The 16127-nt window shown below is 42.4% G+C and overlaps 1 protein-coding gene across 3 annotated transcripts in view; it reads right to left on the bottom strand.

Moving 5' to 3' along the window:
- ZSWIM2 (zinc finger SWIM-type containing 2) overlaps positions 1-12476 on the bottom strand; it is a 25807-nt gene extending 13331 nt beyond the window's left edge. The window contains exons 1-8 of one of the 3 annotated variants that reach the window (XM_008172777.4): positions 12208-12476; positions 11906-11982; positions 9411-9451; positions 8410-8629; positions 7199-7450; positions 6062-6146; positions 4761-4882; positions 3503-3656 (exon numbers count right to left, since the gene is read on the bottom strand). In XM_008172777.4, coding sequence (XP_008170999.3) covers positions 3503-3656; positions 4761-4882; positions 6062-6146; positions 7199-7450; positions 8410-8629; positions 9411-9451; positions 11906-11982; positions 12208-12417 — 1161 coding nt within the window. In that variant the 5' untranslated portion in view covers positions 12418-12476. The other 2 variants (XM_065561985.1, XM_024109408.3) reach the window with 2 other exon arrangements.
- Positions 12477-16127: the final 3651 nt, after the last annotated feature.

Raw genomic sequence — 16127 nt, forward strand, 5'->3', positions numbered from 1 at the left:
AAGGTTGCAAGTCTAAGCACTCGAAAGTCAAATAATATTATAGGTTCCATTTCAGGAAACCTCTCAGAGCACAGGTCAGAGATGTTCCTCTCTGCAAAGGAGAAAAGGAGTTTGCTCATTTGTTAGAGACACAGGGTATGTCTGCACTGCAGGAAAAAAAAAATCCTAACTCAGGTTAGATAACCAGCGTTGAAATAGCAGTGAAGACCTGGCAATTCTGCTTTTTAACTTGGGTTGCAATGTTGTAACTGTGGCAGTCCCAAGGTATTAGAAAGACAAGGTGGGTGAGGTAATATCTTTTATTGAATCATCTGCTGTTGGTGAGAGAAACAAGCTTTTGAGCTTACACAGGACTCTTCTTCAGGTCTGGGAAACGTACTCAGGTTAGGTCTACACTACAAACTTGCATCATCAGTGCAGCTTCACTGCTGTAGCACTTCTGGAGAAGATGCTTTAAGCCGATGGGACAGTGCTCTCCCGTCAGCTTAATAACTCCACCTCCATGAGAGGTGGTAGCTATGTCGGCGAAAGAAGCTCTCCCAGTAACACAGCACTGTCTACGCGGGGGAGGGAGGGTTAATGTTGGTATAACTACGTCACTCAGAGGGGTGGATCTTTCACAGCCCTGAGCGACATGGTTATTCCAAAGTAAGGGCATAGCGTAGACCTGGCCTCAGTGTCACAGCTAAATACAAGATGGAACATAATGTTTAGCATAAGTAGTTAACACGTATTTCAAGGGACCATTCAAGGTGAAGTGGGCGGTTAGCACCCCTCCAGTCATAGCATGGAAAGGAAGGGGGAAACAACTGGAAGGAAGTTGTTAGTGGGTTATATATTGTTGTAATAAGTCATAAATCCAGTATTTCTATTCAGTCCATGATTTTTAGTGTCTAGCAAAGTTGTATGAATTTAAGCTCCCAGGCTCATCTTTTGAAAGTGTTGTGCAGGTTTCCTTTAAGGATGAGACAAAGAGGTCAGATTTAGAGTGATCGCTTTGTGAAAAGTGTTCACCCTTAGGGGACATGGTAGTTTTGTCTTTTATCATCATTTTCCTGTGCAAATTCATTTGAAAGTGTAATGATTGTCTGGTTTCACCCACATAGTTGCTATAGAGGCATTTAGTGCACTGGATGAGGTACACTATATGTTGTGATAGACTTGTGTAGGACCCATGGATCTTGAAAGGTGTGTTGTGGGGGGTGTTAATCATTGTAGCAGTGGAGATATGTCTGCAGGTTTTGCATCTGCTGTTCTGGAAGAGCGTGGTGCCTCTTTGAGTTGGTATGTCCTGGTCTGTGGGGAGATTGTTTCTGACGATGAGCTTGGAGAGGCTGGGGTTTTTTTGAAGGCCAGAAGAAGTGGGGTTGAGAGATTTATTTCAGGATGGAGTCCCCATCAAATATGCATTGTAATTGTTTAGTGATACCCTCTATGCGTTCCAGTGTGGGAGGGCAGCTGATAACTAGGGGCGTGTGGTCAGAGGGAGTTTTATTTCTGTATTGAAGCAAGTTCTCTTGGGGTGTTTGGGTGACCCATTCCATGATGTGATCTACTTCTCTGATAGAGTATCCTTGTTTGGTGAAGGCAGTTTTGAGTGTGTTAAGGTGTATATCCTGGACTTTCTCCTCAGAGCATATTCTGTCGTATGAGTGCCTGGTTGTAGATAACAGCTGTTTTGGTGTGTTTGAGGTGGTTACTGGATCGATGAAGGTAGGTGTGGTGATCCGTGGGTTTCTTGTACATAGGGTTCCATTGCTAAAGCTGATCATGATGTCCAGGAATTTGATGCTGGTGTGGGGGTGTTCCAAAAAGAGTTTAGTGGACAACTGGTGGGTTGTTGAAGTTGTGGTGGAAATCTGAGGGAGTTTTTTGTCTGTCCGGAGGATGAAAATATCATTGATGTATCTCAGGTGTATCATTGTTTTTGTGGTGCATTTGTCTAAAAATTATTCTTCAAAGTTACTCATGAGGAGGCTGGCATATTGGGGAGTCATCCTAGTACTCAGTTGTTCCCATGGTTTGGACAAAGTGTTTATTGTTGAATGTTAAATTGTTATGGGTGAGGATGAAATAGTCGTATTTGAGGAGGACAGCTGAGGGTTGGTCATTGTCTTGTAAATACTTGAGGCAGGCAGCTATGCCATCATTGTGAGGGATGCTGGTGTATAAGGCGGTGACGTTCATGGTGACAAGGATGGTGTTCTGAGGGCAGCTGTTAATGTTGGAGTTTGTGGAGGAAGTCTGTTGTGTACTGGAGGAAGCTGCCCCATCAACACACCTTTCAAGATTCATGGGTCCGATCCATAGCTATCACAACATGCGATATACCTCATTCAGTGCATTCAATGCCCCTACAGCAACTGGCTAGACAATCACTACGCTCTTGTATGAACTTGAACAGGAAAGTGATAAAACACAAAACCACCTCAACACCTATGGGTGAACACTTTTCACAAAGCAATCACTCTATATCTGACTTCTAAGCCCTCATCCTCAAAGGAAACCTGCACAACATCTTCAAAAGATTAGCTTAAAATTCATAACTTTGCTAAACACTAAAAATCAGCATTGAATAGAGACACTGGATTTATGGCTTATTACAACAATCTATAGCCCACTGACAACTCCCCCCAGCTCTTCCCCCCCCCCCCCCCCCGCTTTCCTTTCCTCCCTATGACTGGAAGCAGGACCAGCTTTAGGCACCAGCAAACCAAGCTCGTGCTTCAGGTGGCACAATTTCAGGGGTGGCTTTTTTTTTTTTTTTGCTTGGGGTGGCAAAAAATCTAGAGCCATCACTGACTGGAAGGGTGTTAATGGCCCACTTCACCCTGAATGGTTCCTTGAAATATATTAACTACTTATATTAAACAATCTGTTCCATCTTGTATATAGTTGTGACACTGAGGCTACAGCTACACTACAGAGCTTACAGCAGCGCAGCTGCACCAATGCAGCTGTAATGCTGCTAGTGCAGATGCTCTAAGCCAGGGGTCCCCAACACGGTGCCCGTGGGCGCCGGGGCGTCTAAGTGCGCCTGCATACTGGCCGGCAGATGAGCATCCGCCGCCAAGGTTGGGGATCACTGCTCTAAGCCGATGGGAGAGAGCTTATTCATACCCCTGAGTGACATTTTTATGCCGACATAAGCTGTAGTGTAGACCTAGCTTGAGTAAGCTTTCCCAGAGCTGAAGAAGAGCTCTGTGTAAGCATGAAAGCTTGTCTCTCTCACCAACAGCAGTTGGTCCAATAAAAGATATTACCTCACCCACCTTGTCTCTAATATCGGGGGACTGACACAACTACAACAACACTGCATTCAGCATACTTCACATATTCCCTCCAATGCTTACATTTTCAACTTTGTAGAAGAGAATTATAAGTGTCTAGACTATGTTAAAGAGCTGAACCACAAGCATGAACACACAGACTAACAGTGGGATTTTGGCATGAACACTGGGTTTTGGGTTCAGTAAAATTTAGAGCCTTTAGTTTTCTTTACCTTGTGATTACATGGCAAGAATCTTGCATACTGACCAAGACAAAAGATCTTCAAGCAGAGCCTACATTGCAGACCTGGAGCAAAAAAGTTGCTACATTTTCTAATCAACATCAGAGGTAAAGATTTTACAATGTGCTTTGGGATGCAACTGGACCTAAACAATAGAAAATACACAACATGTTTTTTCAGTACATAGTAGGAAAATAGCAATAGAAACTGAAACCTTCAAAATGGCAGGCTAGTTTTGGTGATAGTCCTATCACTTTACAAGCTGATGGTTCAGCAGATTAAGGTATTTGGCCACTATTACTGAGGCCCTGATCTTGCTACAAAACCATCATCAGTGGACCCTTACTCTCTGCAGAAGAGAGGCCATTATGATAATCTAGTCTGACCTTCTGTATTAAACAGGCCGGAGAATTTCACTCAAGTAATTCTTGCATCAAGCCTATAACTTTTGGTTGAAAGATTATAATCTCCTTTTTATTTCGGAGAGAACCAAGGCACAAAAAGGGGTCACGTGACTTGCTCAAGGTCACGCAGGGAGTTTGTGCTGAGCCAGGAAATTAATCCTTATGTGCTGAGGCCCAGCCTTGTGTCTTAACCACAAGGCTATCCTTCCTCACTAAGACTTTCTGTGAGGTATACACAGATTTTGTTTGCATGTGTGGATCCTGTTGCAGTTAGAGTGCACTAAAACAGTATTCTGTTCTAGTGCAAAGTGGCATGATGCTAGCTCCTAGTTATCAATGAACTGCAAAGAGTTTGATTTCAATAAGCACATTAATTCATATTTATTCAAATCTTTTTCATCTGAAAACCTGGATGGTAAGCCTATTTTCATAAGGTTTTCTTATGATATTGCTGGTAGTTTCTCTTTCCATTCAGAAATTCCACAAACATATTTAATTTTTTAAATGCATAGTTTTTGCTTTTTGCTGTCTTTTTTTACTGCTATTCAAAGGGTAGTTCATAATGTGATGGTTTAAAATGTTTTTCCAAGGCTCATGCCATTAGTCTCTAAACACAGGTGAGCAGAATCACACTCACCTGCAAAGTGCGTTTAAAATTTTATTTTATCTAGATTGAGAAGATATGACGTTAATACACATCTGGTTTCTCTAAAGCATTTCCTGTTACCCTTTCCAGGATCATTTCTATAAACAAAAGTAAATCTTCATGAATTGAAAAAAAGAATTGTTTTTAAAGAATGCTGAATTTGATTACATTAAATAGTATGAAAAAAATTGTATCTTACTTCTCCTGAAGATGTAACATCTCTTCTTTAGAATTATCGCCTGGATTAACGCTTTTTAAACTTCCTCCTGAAGTTGACAACTGTGAAACTTGGTCAAGTGACCTCCACTTCTGATTTCTCTTCTGTTGAATACAGAAAGAGCTAATGAAAGACCGCAGAATATGGTGCAAGAAGTAATTGAGAAAAAAACCTCCAATTTTCAATAGCCAAAATATGGGTTTTGTAAATCATGAAAAGAAACTATGAACAATTTAACAAATTTGTTCTCTAGAAATTTCTGTAGCAACAAACACAGATTAATCACCATTCTGACTAAAGTCCCTGTATTTTAAGAGGCTCTCTTGTATGTGGTTTTGCAAAAGCTCTGAAGTGCTGTGCTGTCTCTCACAACAGTGCAGGACAATCTTGGCCCCCCTGTCTAAGAAACAAAAAACCCAAACAAACTTATCCTTATGGATGGTAAACTTGAAGAGTTAATATTTCTGGGTTTTGAGAAGCAAAACTGCAGAACCTGCCATTGAACCTATGGAGGCTATGGCAATCCTCATTCATGTGGTTTATGTGCCTTGACTCTACGCGGTGAATTAGTGATATAAAAATTAGTTAACTATGGAAATGCACAAATTGATAATAGGCTAGATCACTGCCCAAGCCTTTTAGATCCTGGGGTAGGGCACAGTGGAAGGCCAAGGTAGTTCACAGTGATAACCCCATGCCTTCGATTTAGGTCTGTGCTCCCAGCACTCCCCTAGCACTGTGGTTCCAACACAGCCATGTTGACAGGAATCCTCCAGCTAGTGGCTGTCCTGAGCATTTTTTTAAAGGGTGATCCTACCAAGGAGTGGGGCACCGAGAAGTTAATACAGTATGTTCTGTATTATTTTTTCATAGAAAATACCACCGGACATGAGGGCCAGGAGAGGGGATGACAACATTCAGTCCCCCTGCCCTGAAATGACCCATTCTCTGTCTGTTCCGTTTCTGCAGAGAATAATTTGAAAGGTCCAGAGCAAGACAGAAGATAAATAGTACAGAGGCAGCTGACATTCCTGTCATGTCTCCTTCCTCACCCCCACAATTGAGCCTATTTTGAAGTACCATTTCAGTTTACGGTTCTACTCCTTCCTCGCTATTTAAGTATTTCATAGTGGTTTATATTCAATCACAGGTAATCCTCATCACTGTAATGGTGTTTTTATTTTTAAAAAACAAGATCAGCTTTACATTCCTACGTAAAATGTTTTTCTATGTCTGACCATTAGATAGCTTTGGATATGATGCAATAAAATATAGTTCTCTACCTGTCGAAAGGTGAAAACATGTGGAGGATGGCAAAAGCTAGTGAAGCATTGATGGCATAGGTGATATTCACTACACTCAGTGCACCTAAAAAATAACAATATAAGGTAGTTAGAGTGGAATGTTAACAGTTTAGTATAACTTATTAATGTATGAAAAGCCTTTGTTGAAAATTCTACTATTTAGTATCAGGAAGTCCCATATTACAGTATAAAATTATCTTGACTCAAGCCCATTTCATCCGTGAAAGTTTTTATAAAATAAAACGCTTTGCTTTGCTTTGTTTCTGGCTGAATTTTATACAAAAGCGAATTGTATATGCCCGTGTTGTGGTCTGCGGACCCTTGGGGGTCCACGGACTATGACAAAGAGGTCAGCGAAAAGTTGTCATTACCACAGAACTGTGGTTTTCAACCTGTGATCTGCAGACCCCTGGAGGGCATTTGTTTCACCAACAGAAGGAGGGGTTGAAATCTCTGGAAACTGAAAATAGGTGAGAAATACGTTTAGGCAAAGATCCTTTACCTAGGAAGACAAGGGTAGCCAGCATCTTATACTTCTGTGGAAGATCCTGACCGAGGAAAACTCAGTCATAACTGAGAAGAATACTGGTGAGAGACAACCATCTTGAACAAAGCCTGTACCTAGTTAGATTAAGTTTTAGATGTGTTTTCAATTTTACTTGCTTTTAAGGGCATGTCTATGCTATAAAATTAAGTAGACTTAAGTTAGGTCGACCTACAGCCACCACAAACATGAATAATTTTATTCACATCACTGGCAATGCGATTTCTTGTGTGAGTAAAGTGACTTTGCTTTTAGTGGATATAGCCATAAGTCTGCAGATGAAATGCATTACACTAAGGAATTGGGAGGTGCTGACTCAACCTTATATATCATTGAGCTAAAGATCCCATTAGGAGTCTGTTACACCAATCGCTGTAATGTAAATTGACCAGAACTCAGCACCAAGGGGTTGAGCATATAATTAAACTTGGGCTATAAGAACCAATGTCATCTATCCGACAGAGAAACGCTGTTTGTTCAGTTATAGTAAAGACAAAAGGGAATAAGTAGTAAATTATAGGTTGTTACAAGGAATTGTACTGTTAAATTAAAAGTATTTTAAAAGTACGTACTTGTAGCATTTTCCCTCAATTGGAAATGCTCTGCAGTTATTACAGGGGAGTCCAAGGTGTTTGTCAAGTCTGACTTTCTCTGCTGCAGTCACAAGCTGAGTGGAGTTCCTGAATTCGTCTAAAATGAGCTTTAATGGTGCAAATTCTTCTCTACAGAGGGGACACTTCACCACAGAGTCACTCTCTAATTCACCCTGGTGATCAGCCCAAATCTTCATACATGTGATGTGAACGTTGTTTCCACAGCCGTACCTACAGAAAGTAAGGTTATGTCTATGATACAATCTTAAGTCAACCTATTTTAGGTCAACTTACAGCCACATTAATTACTGCAATAGCTGTTGTCCACACTACCTTCCTTCTGTCGGTGGTGCATGTCCTCAGCAGGAGTGCTTCCACCAATTGAAGAGGGGCAGTGTGGAGAACTGAGAGTCAGGGCTGTCAGCTCCCCACAGGGAGCCTAGCTGTTGCCTGGGGCTTCTCGCCTCCATGCTCTCAGCTGGGAGCGGGGCTTCTCGCCTCTAGTGGGGAGATTCGTGCCTAGAGTCCAGTCAGCTGCTGTGCTCCTGTCAGGGAGCCAGGACCCCAAGGGGCAGCAGGGCTCCCAGCGGGGAACAGGGAGCCTGAGTAGCAACCCAGCTTGGAGCGGAGACAGTGCAGCAGCCTGGCTGGGGGGCCAGGAGTCGGCTTTATTGACAAGAATGACAGCTAATGTAAGGAACACAGTGTCTACACAGACACTGCATCATCTTAACTACACTGACATAAGTCCTACACCTCTTGTTGAGGTTCTTCTATTATGTCTCCATAGCAGGGGAGTTACATCAGCAGGAGGAGCATTTCAGGGTGTACACTTCCACTGTTCTGTCAATGAAAGCTGACTTTTGTCAAAAAAAACTGTAGAGTGTAGACAAGGTCTGAAACAGGCATCAATTACTGTACCCTGTCCATAAACATTTAGAAAACCCAGTATCATTAATACAATAGTTTTTCAGCTACAATGCAACACAACAGCCCTGCTTTGTTTCAAAGAGCATTTATAAAAAACCCATCCCTAAAAATTAACTATTTAAAATTACGATTTTTACCAGCCCTCCAATGGGATCCGTGCACCGTTAACTGTGTAGAAACTTTCTATCATTAGCTAACACAAAAAAAACTTTTTCTGAGTTTCCAACATGAAAACAAACTAGAAAAACTATACATCTAACCTGCAATAAGTGATGGGAAACATTTTCTTTAGTAGCTCTTCCTGGCAAATAGGACAGACATCCTCTGCATCAATTTCTTTCTGATTAATGTATCCATCATCCTCTTTCTGTAATGTTTTGGTGGAGAGAGTGTTTGCTCTTGGGGGGAGTGTCTGTTCTTGCTGTAATTGCTGAAGTATATCATTGATCTCTCCTTCCAGAAGACCCAGCTGAAAAGCATCTATAGAAAACTCGAATTAAAGCTCTTTGGCAAAAATTTAACATTTACTAATACTCAGCTATCATAACTTTCAGGGTAAATCATCTGCAGCAAACCAACGATGTCAGTGCTTCTAGTGCCAGAAATGTTGTATATCTTCATTTCTCATTGCAATTTGAAACGATAGTTTGTACACCTTCACATCTAAAACTGATCTTTATGGCAAAATTGGTTCAAAGGTTTTTCTATAGAACGCAAGTCAGGTGTATATGTTTAAACTATGATCAGAAGCAACCCCAAACAGCAGCTATTAATTTATTCCAGGAGACCCATCACCCCTAGAATGTGTGGCACAAACATGGCTAGAAGGGAGTTGCACTTTCTGTAATGAGTAGTATGAGGTGCAGTGCAGAATCTGTCCAAGTGCAAAATGGATTATACGTTTGCCAAATCAATGAAGTACTTGGATCTGAAAATGTTTTATGATACCCTGAGTAGGATAGGTGCTTTATTAAATCACATGAACTTCTACTCTAAGGCCCTGAAAGTGTTGCAAATGACTATATTTTTCTTTAAGTACTTTATAGTTGTACCTTTAGCAGCAGTGTTACAGATATGAAAAAGGTGTCATATTTCAGAATCCTGACAATTCTCCAAAGCATTAAAATGTTGATATGCTAGTTAGGGGGAAACAGTCACTGATCTAAAAGCTGATCTTATCCAACCTCCAGAGAACTTTGCCTTTGTGCATTTAAACTCTATATGCAAGATAAAGCAAGCAAGCAAAAAGAATTATACTTACATTCATGGTTTCTTGGAATTTTGAATTTTTTCAACAATATCCTAACAATGATAATAAGATAACCATCAGGTGGTGCTTGTGGAAGTCAACTAAAGCTAACTACTGGCTATTACTTTCAACTTTACTGTGACATTGCACTCCATAATGTTTTATGGAAATATGCTTATGAATGTGAATACGATGTAACTGAAATATGCTCTAGGCAAAAGGTCTCTTGTAAGGTATCATTACAAAGGTTATAATCTACTGAGTGTGTTCATCCTATTTGTATGCATGTATCATTCTTGTATCTGAAGCTAGAAATATGAAGTATAACTGAGGTCCTATTGTAATTATGCAGTATGGACCATTAATGGTGGTTTAGAATCTTGATGGCTCCCATTGACTAGTACAATTGGTTGTAAATGACTCTGTTTACTTGCAAACCTTTCTGAATACCTGCGGGCCAGCCCTGGAAAAATGGAGGCTGGGATCTCACAGGACATGTGAACATGTCACCTGATACTGGAATCCATCTTAAATTTGGTACTTTTCCATTTAGAAGGAGGGGAGGAGACCTAGAGACAAAATATTCCTGCCTCGTACCAAAGCTATAAAAGGGGGTGGAACAGAACAAAGGGGGCGGCCAGTCATGAAAACACCTCTAGTTTCCACCTAAAATGTCAAGGACTGTATCAGGGGAAAGGATTGGGCCCAGACTAGGAAGGAGTCTAATCTGTGAGTCTAATCAGCTTTGGGGGCATGGACCAGACCTGGGTCTGTCTTGCAGCAGGCTAGCATGTCTGGCTCAACAAGGCAGGGTTCTGGAGTCCGAAGCTGGCAGGGAAAATGGGCTCAGAGGTAATTCCAGCACATCAGGTGACAGTCCCAAGGGGGCTCTGTGAGTGAACCCGTCATATTTACATTTCAAGGACAACAGCCATCTTAAATACTTCAGAGAGAAAATATTGGGACTAAAACTGTAAGAACAAAAGTTTACAGTGCTAAGTTACAAATGCGTTCTTATCCAAACTGGGGTCCTCTGTGCCTCTGCCAGTTGTTTAAAAGCCTCGTACTTACCAATTATTTCTACTATTTCCCCCCATTTCTTTGCCATTTTCTAATCCATGACAGTACTTTAGCTACTACGCCAGATCTATCTGGTTTCCTTAAGAGCCTCTTGTGAGGGACATTTTTGAAATCCAAATTAAAATTATATCCACTTGTTCTCTTTCATCCCCTATTTTGTTTGCACAGTCAAAGAATTCTCTTAGATTGGAAATACATAATTGACTACATCTAACTGGTTAAATTGCACACTGGTGCAACATTTAGAGAAACAATTTCATGCTTAATTCTAGAGCAAACATGAGGAGAAACTATTGTTGATTGAGTCTTATGTGACACAAGCGTTAATTTAAAAGTAGAAATAGCCATTAAATAGTAACAACACCCTGAGGGGAAGGAGGAAATAAGATACCTAAACATAATTCCCTTTCTAAAGTTTCTAGCGTCAGTTAAATAAAATGAGAGGGTTAGTCAAAAAGGCCTTAAAATTGCAAGTAAAGTCCTTAGAGGTGACATGAATGCTGCTTAAAAATCTCAGAAGGCCTGTGCACTGCAGAACAAATAAGGAACCAAGCAGGCCAGGCGTGAACCAATTAGCTCAATGGCAAGGTTTGAGAGGCCATTTGAGCTAGATAAAAATCCTTTAAACTTTGGAAATCTGACCAATGGCCAATAAAAAGTGCATAAGTTAGAGCAGGTAAAAAGTAAGAGGGAAACCAGAGGGCCAAATTGATTTTGAAGAGCAAATATGCAAAGGTGTCAAAGCCATCAAGAAATTCTTTATGAAGCCTCTCATTAAATTGATAGGTCTGCTGACTCACCAAGGCCTAAAGGGAGAAATTAAGCAACATAAGGACATTGCTGAGACTCTAAATCGTTTCCTTGCATCAGTCTTCACTATGGAGGATGTGGGTGGAGATAACTATCCTGGGCCTGCATTCTCCTAGTAATAAAGATGAAGTACTCTCAGAGATTGGGGTATCAAGAAAGAGGCGCTGGAGCAAACTGATAAATTAGAAAGCAACCAATTTTCCTTTGCAGCAGCCATGGCTTGTTTGTCCCCATCATTTCATGTTAACCTACGGGGGTTTGTAATTTACCTGAATCTGAAGTAAGACTCACTGGTCTGTAACTTCCAGGTTCACTCCTACTACTCTCTTCCAGATAGTTACAAAGTTTGCTACCCTCCATTCTACGTTTAAAATGGGTCATTTTAGTGCAAAATCGCACGTTTTTGTGAGCACTTCGGCCACCTCATTCTTAGGCTCTTTCACCTATACTATGAAGTTAAGAGGTAAGTGTGGTGGTTTCAGCAAATCCTGTTTTGACACCTGATCTGTACCAGTGCTTCATCTTCCCTGGAGGAAAGGAAGGCGTAAGGGTTGGCCTTGCCCCCGCAGCCGGGGTGGAGCGGGGGAAATGCCCCGCGCCACGAACAACGCCTTTACCAGCAGATGTGGCTGCACAGGTCCTTCTCCCTCAGGAACACGGCGCAGGTGCAGGAGTGCGGCTCCCCCAGGAACACCTGGGGAAACAGACAGACGGCGGCGTCGGTCGCGGCGCAGCGGGAGCTGGGGCCCGGGGAAGGACCTTGCGGCTCCCTTGGCTGACTCTCCGGCAGACCCAGCCGGCCGGGCTCGCTGCCCTCTGCGGGGCGGGGGGTCACTCAGCACCCAGCGGCGGGCAGGGCTGGCGCGGCACCCCGGGCTTCATAGCGAGCGCGCCCCTGCCCCCCCCTATCGCTCCGTACCCGGTGCGCGGGCCCTCCCTCCTCCTGCAGCACGAAGCCGGTGGGGCCCAGCTCCCGCACGATGCGCATGGTGCTGCCCAGAGCCTGGTCCTGCTGCCAGCTCAGCCCGGCGCTTGCGAACCGCCGCCGGGACATGGCGGGGTCCCGGCTGGGAGCAGGTGGAGGGGCCAAAACCGCCACAGCCGCTCTGCCGTTGATGCCGGTCCCCATAGAAACGGCGCGTCCCTGGGGGCATTCAGCGCTTCTCAGCGCGCGCGCGCCCCCCCGTGGGTGGCGGGGGCAAAGCGACGCGGAGACGCTGACTGACTGGTTGTGACGCGCGCGGCCCCTTGGCTCCACAGGAGCCGTTAATTGCTGGTGTGTCGCGCGGCGGCCGGGTCCTAGCCACGAGCCCTTCCAGGCCATGGGGCGTTCGTGCTGCGCGGGCGTCCGCGGATCGGCCTCTGCCCGGCGCTGGGCCCCGGGGCTCCCGTGGAGAGCCGCGCAACTCCGTGGGGCTCGGACTGTTCGGGAAATTCGTGTTATTTCCTGTTATCACCGGCCCATGTCGGGCCTGGGCCTGGGCCTGCCCCGGGGGTGGGGAGAGGTCGGGGCAGATCCTGCCCCGGGGTAAGAGGCTGGGGCGTGTCCTGCGCCCAGGGGGATTAAAACAAAATTCCAGGTACGGTGTGTGTGTGTGTGTGTGTGGTGGAGAATAAATCCACCCCACACTCTCCCCAGGCAGAGCCTGGGCTTGGTTCCCACGCTGGGTGTTGTGACCTGGTGTAACTTGGAACCTAAGGCTAGATGGGGGTCCTCTGAGCTCTTTAAGTTTGATTACCCTGTAGTTATTTTCCATCCTGATTTTATAGAGATGATTTTTACCTTTTTCTTTAATTAAAAGCCTTCTTTTTAAGAACCTGATTGATTTTCCCTGTTTTTTAGCTCCAAGGGGGTTGGATCTTGATCCACCAGGAGTTGGTGGGAGAGAGGAGGGGGGATGGTTAATTTCTCCCTGTTTTAAGATCCAAGGGGTTTGGATCTGAATTCACCAGGAAATTGGTGAAGAGTCTCTCAAGGCTACCCAGGGAAGGAAATTAGCCTTGGGATGGTGGCAGCGGACCAGATCTAAGCTGGTAGTTAAGCTTAGACGTTTTCATGCAGGCCCCCACATCTGTACCCTAAAGTTCAGAGTGGGGAAGGAGCTGCAGCACCACTTAAGTCTGGCGTTGGCCTGTCCGCAGGCCAGAGTAATACTCCCCCGCCAGGTTTTTTCCATCTTATTTTGTGTTATTTCGCAGTTGTAAAAAATCACATATAAGTAGAACTATGACCCACCACCACAGCTTCCCACACAATAGATTTAGCTTCAGGGGGCATCTGGGAGGGGTTTGGAGCAAACAAGCAAGTAGATAATGGGGATTTATGGAGCAGCATCCAAACCCTGCTTCCCAGTGTGTAACTGCTCTTTTATTGCAGGGCCTTTCACCTGTGGGCTTTACCCTTTCTGTTTAATATTTTGTGGCCATTGTGCGATGTCTTCCGCTGCAGCGTTATTAATGTTTGGTTTTTAGTTCTCTCTTCATTATCTCTGCCTTTTTATAGTCTTACTGCCAGAGTCTACTTCACCAAAGTAAAATCTTGGTGGAAGTGACCTGGCTGCAGTTCAACCTGGATAAGGAAGGGATGCTTGTTTGCAGCAGAACCTAAGGAATGGTCAGGGGCAGTGTGTACATCAGCTGGGAGGGAGTGGATACTTGCCTTGTGCCAAAATCATTCACATCATCATAGGTAACTGGCCCAAAAATAGCAGCCCTAATTTAGAACTTAATTGAAATCCTGTGTGAACTCTTTACCTTTCTTTAACGTCATTTTTGTATTTCCCTCTTTATTATGAGTAACTAAAAATAAACCTAAGAACACTCTCAGTGGTTTTTTCAATATTATTTTTACTCTGCACTGTCTGTAGCATTTCCTCAAAAGTTTGAAAATAACACTTTGTCCTCTACCATTTCGCAAAACTTGATTATTTTCTTATGTAGCTGAAATTAATCTGGTATTTTGTATTTAATTTTTTCATGCTTATGTACCAGTAATATAATGTGAGTGTCGATCTGGGAACAGTATTTGTTAGTAACCTGGTTTTTGTGGAGCCAACAGGGGGAACTGTTGCACTTTGTTTCTTCCTTAGTCCTTAAATATTGATGATCATTATTTGTTTAGTGTTCTTATTTTATGTATCTCTGTCTTTTAGATTAATTACCAATTTCATACTTTAGGCATCCTTACGTAATTAATTTACCCAATAATATTAAAAATGGACAGCTTGTCCCATTTCAATGAAAAATACACAGCAACAAAAATAATAGATCTCTTTATAGCCATATAGTGATTTAATCTCTCCTACCATCTGCTCATCACCTCTCCAAGGGTACAGGAAAGTATTTATGATGGAATTGTGTATATTCAGAGGCTATTACAATTCCTACCATCTTGTGTCAATATTAGCTCAAGTATGTTGTAAGCGTATCTGACAGTATCGGTTTAGAATTGTTCCATTGGGAGGCAGACAGATATTGCTCTCCTTTCAGTGGTAGGACAAGCTGAAGTCAAATATCAGGGTTGGAAGGGACCTCAGGAGGTCATCTAGTCCAACCCCCTGTGTCTTGCCTGCACAGATTCCAGGGGATCAGCAGGATACCACAGACTGCCAGTGTCCTCTGCTACCCCTGCTCCTTGTTACTACATAATAACTGTTAGAATAATACAAAGTAGCTCTTTTTCTATGCTCTTGTGACATAACTGTGAACTTAAGGGGATGAACTATAATTGCTAATTCAGATAGGAAGATTCTCATTTTTGTAAATTTTAGCTTTGCAAGTTGCTTACAGAAACACATTTGCTCTGAATCTATCATAAAGGAGAATTTTATGTTTGTATCAATATTTCTGTCCAGCAGTAGGTTCAATTTGCTTGGATGTAAAAGTTATACAAACCAACAAAAATGTGTGTAACTAACTCTAATAATTACTGTTTAGTTGTCAAATAGCTCTGATTTCTTCAAGCATCACAATAATTTTCTGTTGTCTGTATTTATAATTTTGATCACACAAGATTCCAACAGCTGAGAATCAACCTTTTGGATAAAAGAAGAACAGGAGTACTTGTGGCACCTTAGAGACTAACAAATTTATTAGAGCATAAGCTTTATATATATATATAGCTATATGCATCCGAAGAAGTGGGCTGTAGTTCACGAAAGCTTATGCTCTAATACATTTGTTAGTCTCTAAGGTGCCACAAGTACTCCTGTTCTTCTTTTTGCGGATACAGACTAACACGGCTGTTACTCTGAAACCTTTTGGATGTGTTTGAAAACCGGATCCTTGTTTGTATTGACTGTATAGGAAACAAACTTTGGGCACACCAAAATATCAACTTAAAAGTTTGAATAACTTGTTCTTAAGATATTATAATGTTTGCTTGATTGTGCATGCTATTCTTTTATTATTTGTTCATGGTAGCTACTAAAGGCCCCAGTCAGGGACCAAGACCTCATTGTGCTAAGCACACAATTCACTTCAACAATAAGACTGATAAACAGTTTCCTTCTGTTTTCATATGCTCAGATTTCCAAAACATTCACCTATTTGGCTGGAATTTTGTATATTTGGTCTCTGTGCAAAGGTGCTTGTGTATTAACTTACAGGCAAAATGTATTCAGCCATTTTTGAGTTATGGAAGAATAGGGAAAAATACTCTGGTACAAAAAATATTCTCACATTTAAAAGAAAACTAAAAGTAGCTAAACCTTTGCTATACTTTGAAAAATCTGGACATATTAAAAAAAATTGAGAACATTTGAAAATGTATCCTGATGGAGGTTCAATATGAAAAGTCTGGTGTTAACTTCAGATGCAGTGCCTATGCAGATGTGATAT

This window comes from Chrysemys picta, chromosome 11 (genome assembly GCF_011386835.1).
Source record: "Chrysemys picta bellii isolate R12L10 chromosome 11, ASM1138683v2, whole genome shotgun sequence".
Taxonomy (NCBI): domain Eukaryota; kingdom Metazoa; phylum Chordata; order Testudines; family Emydidae; genus Chrysemys; species Chrysemys picta.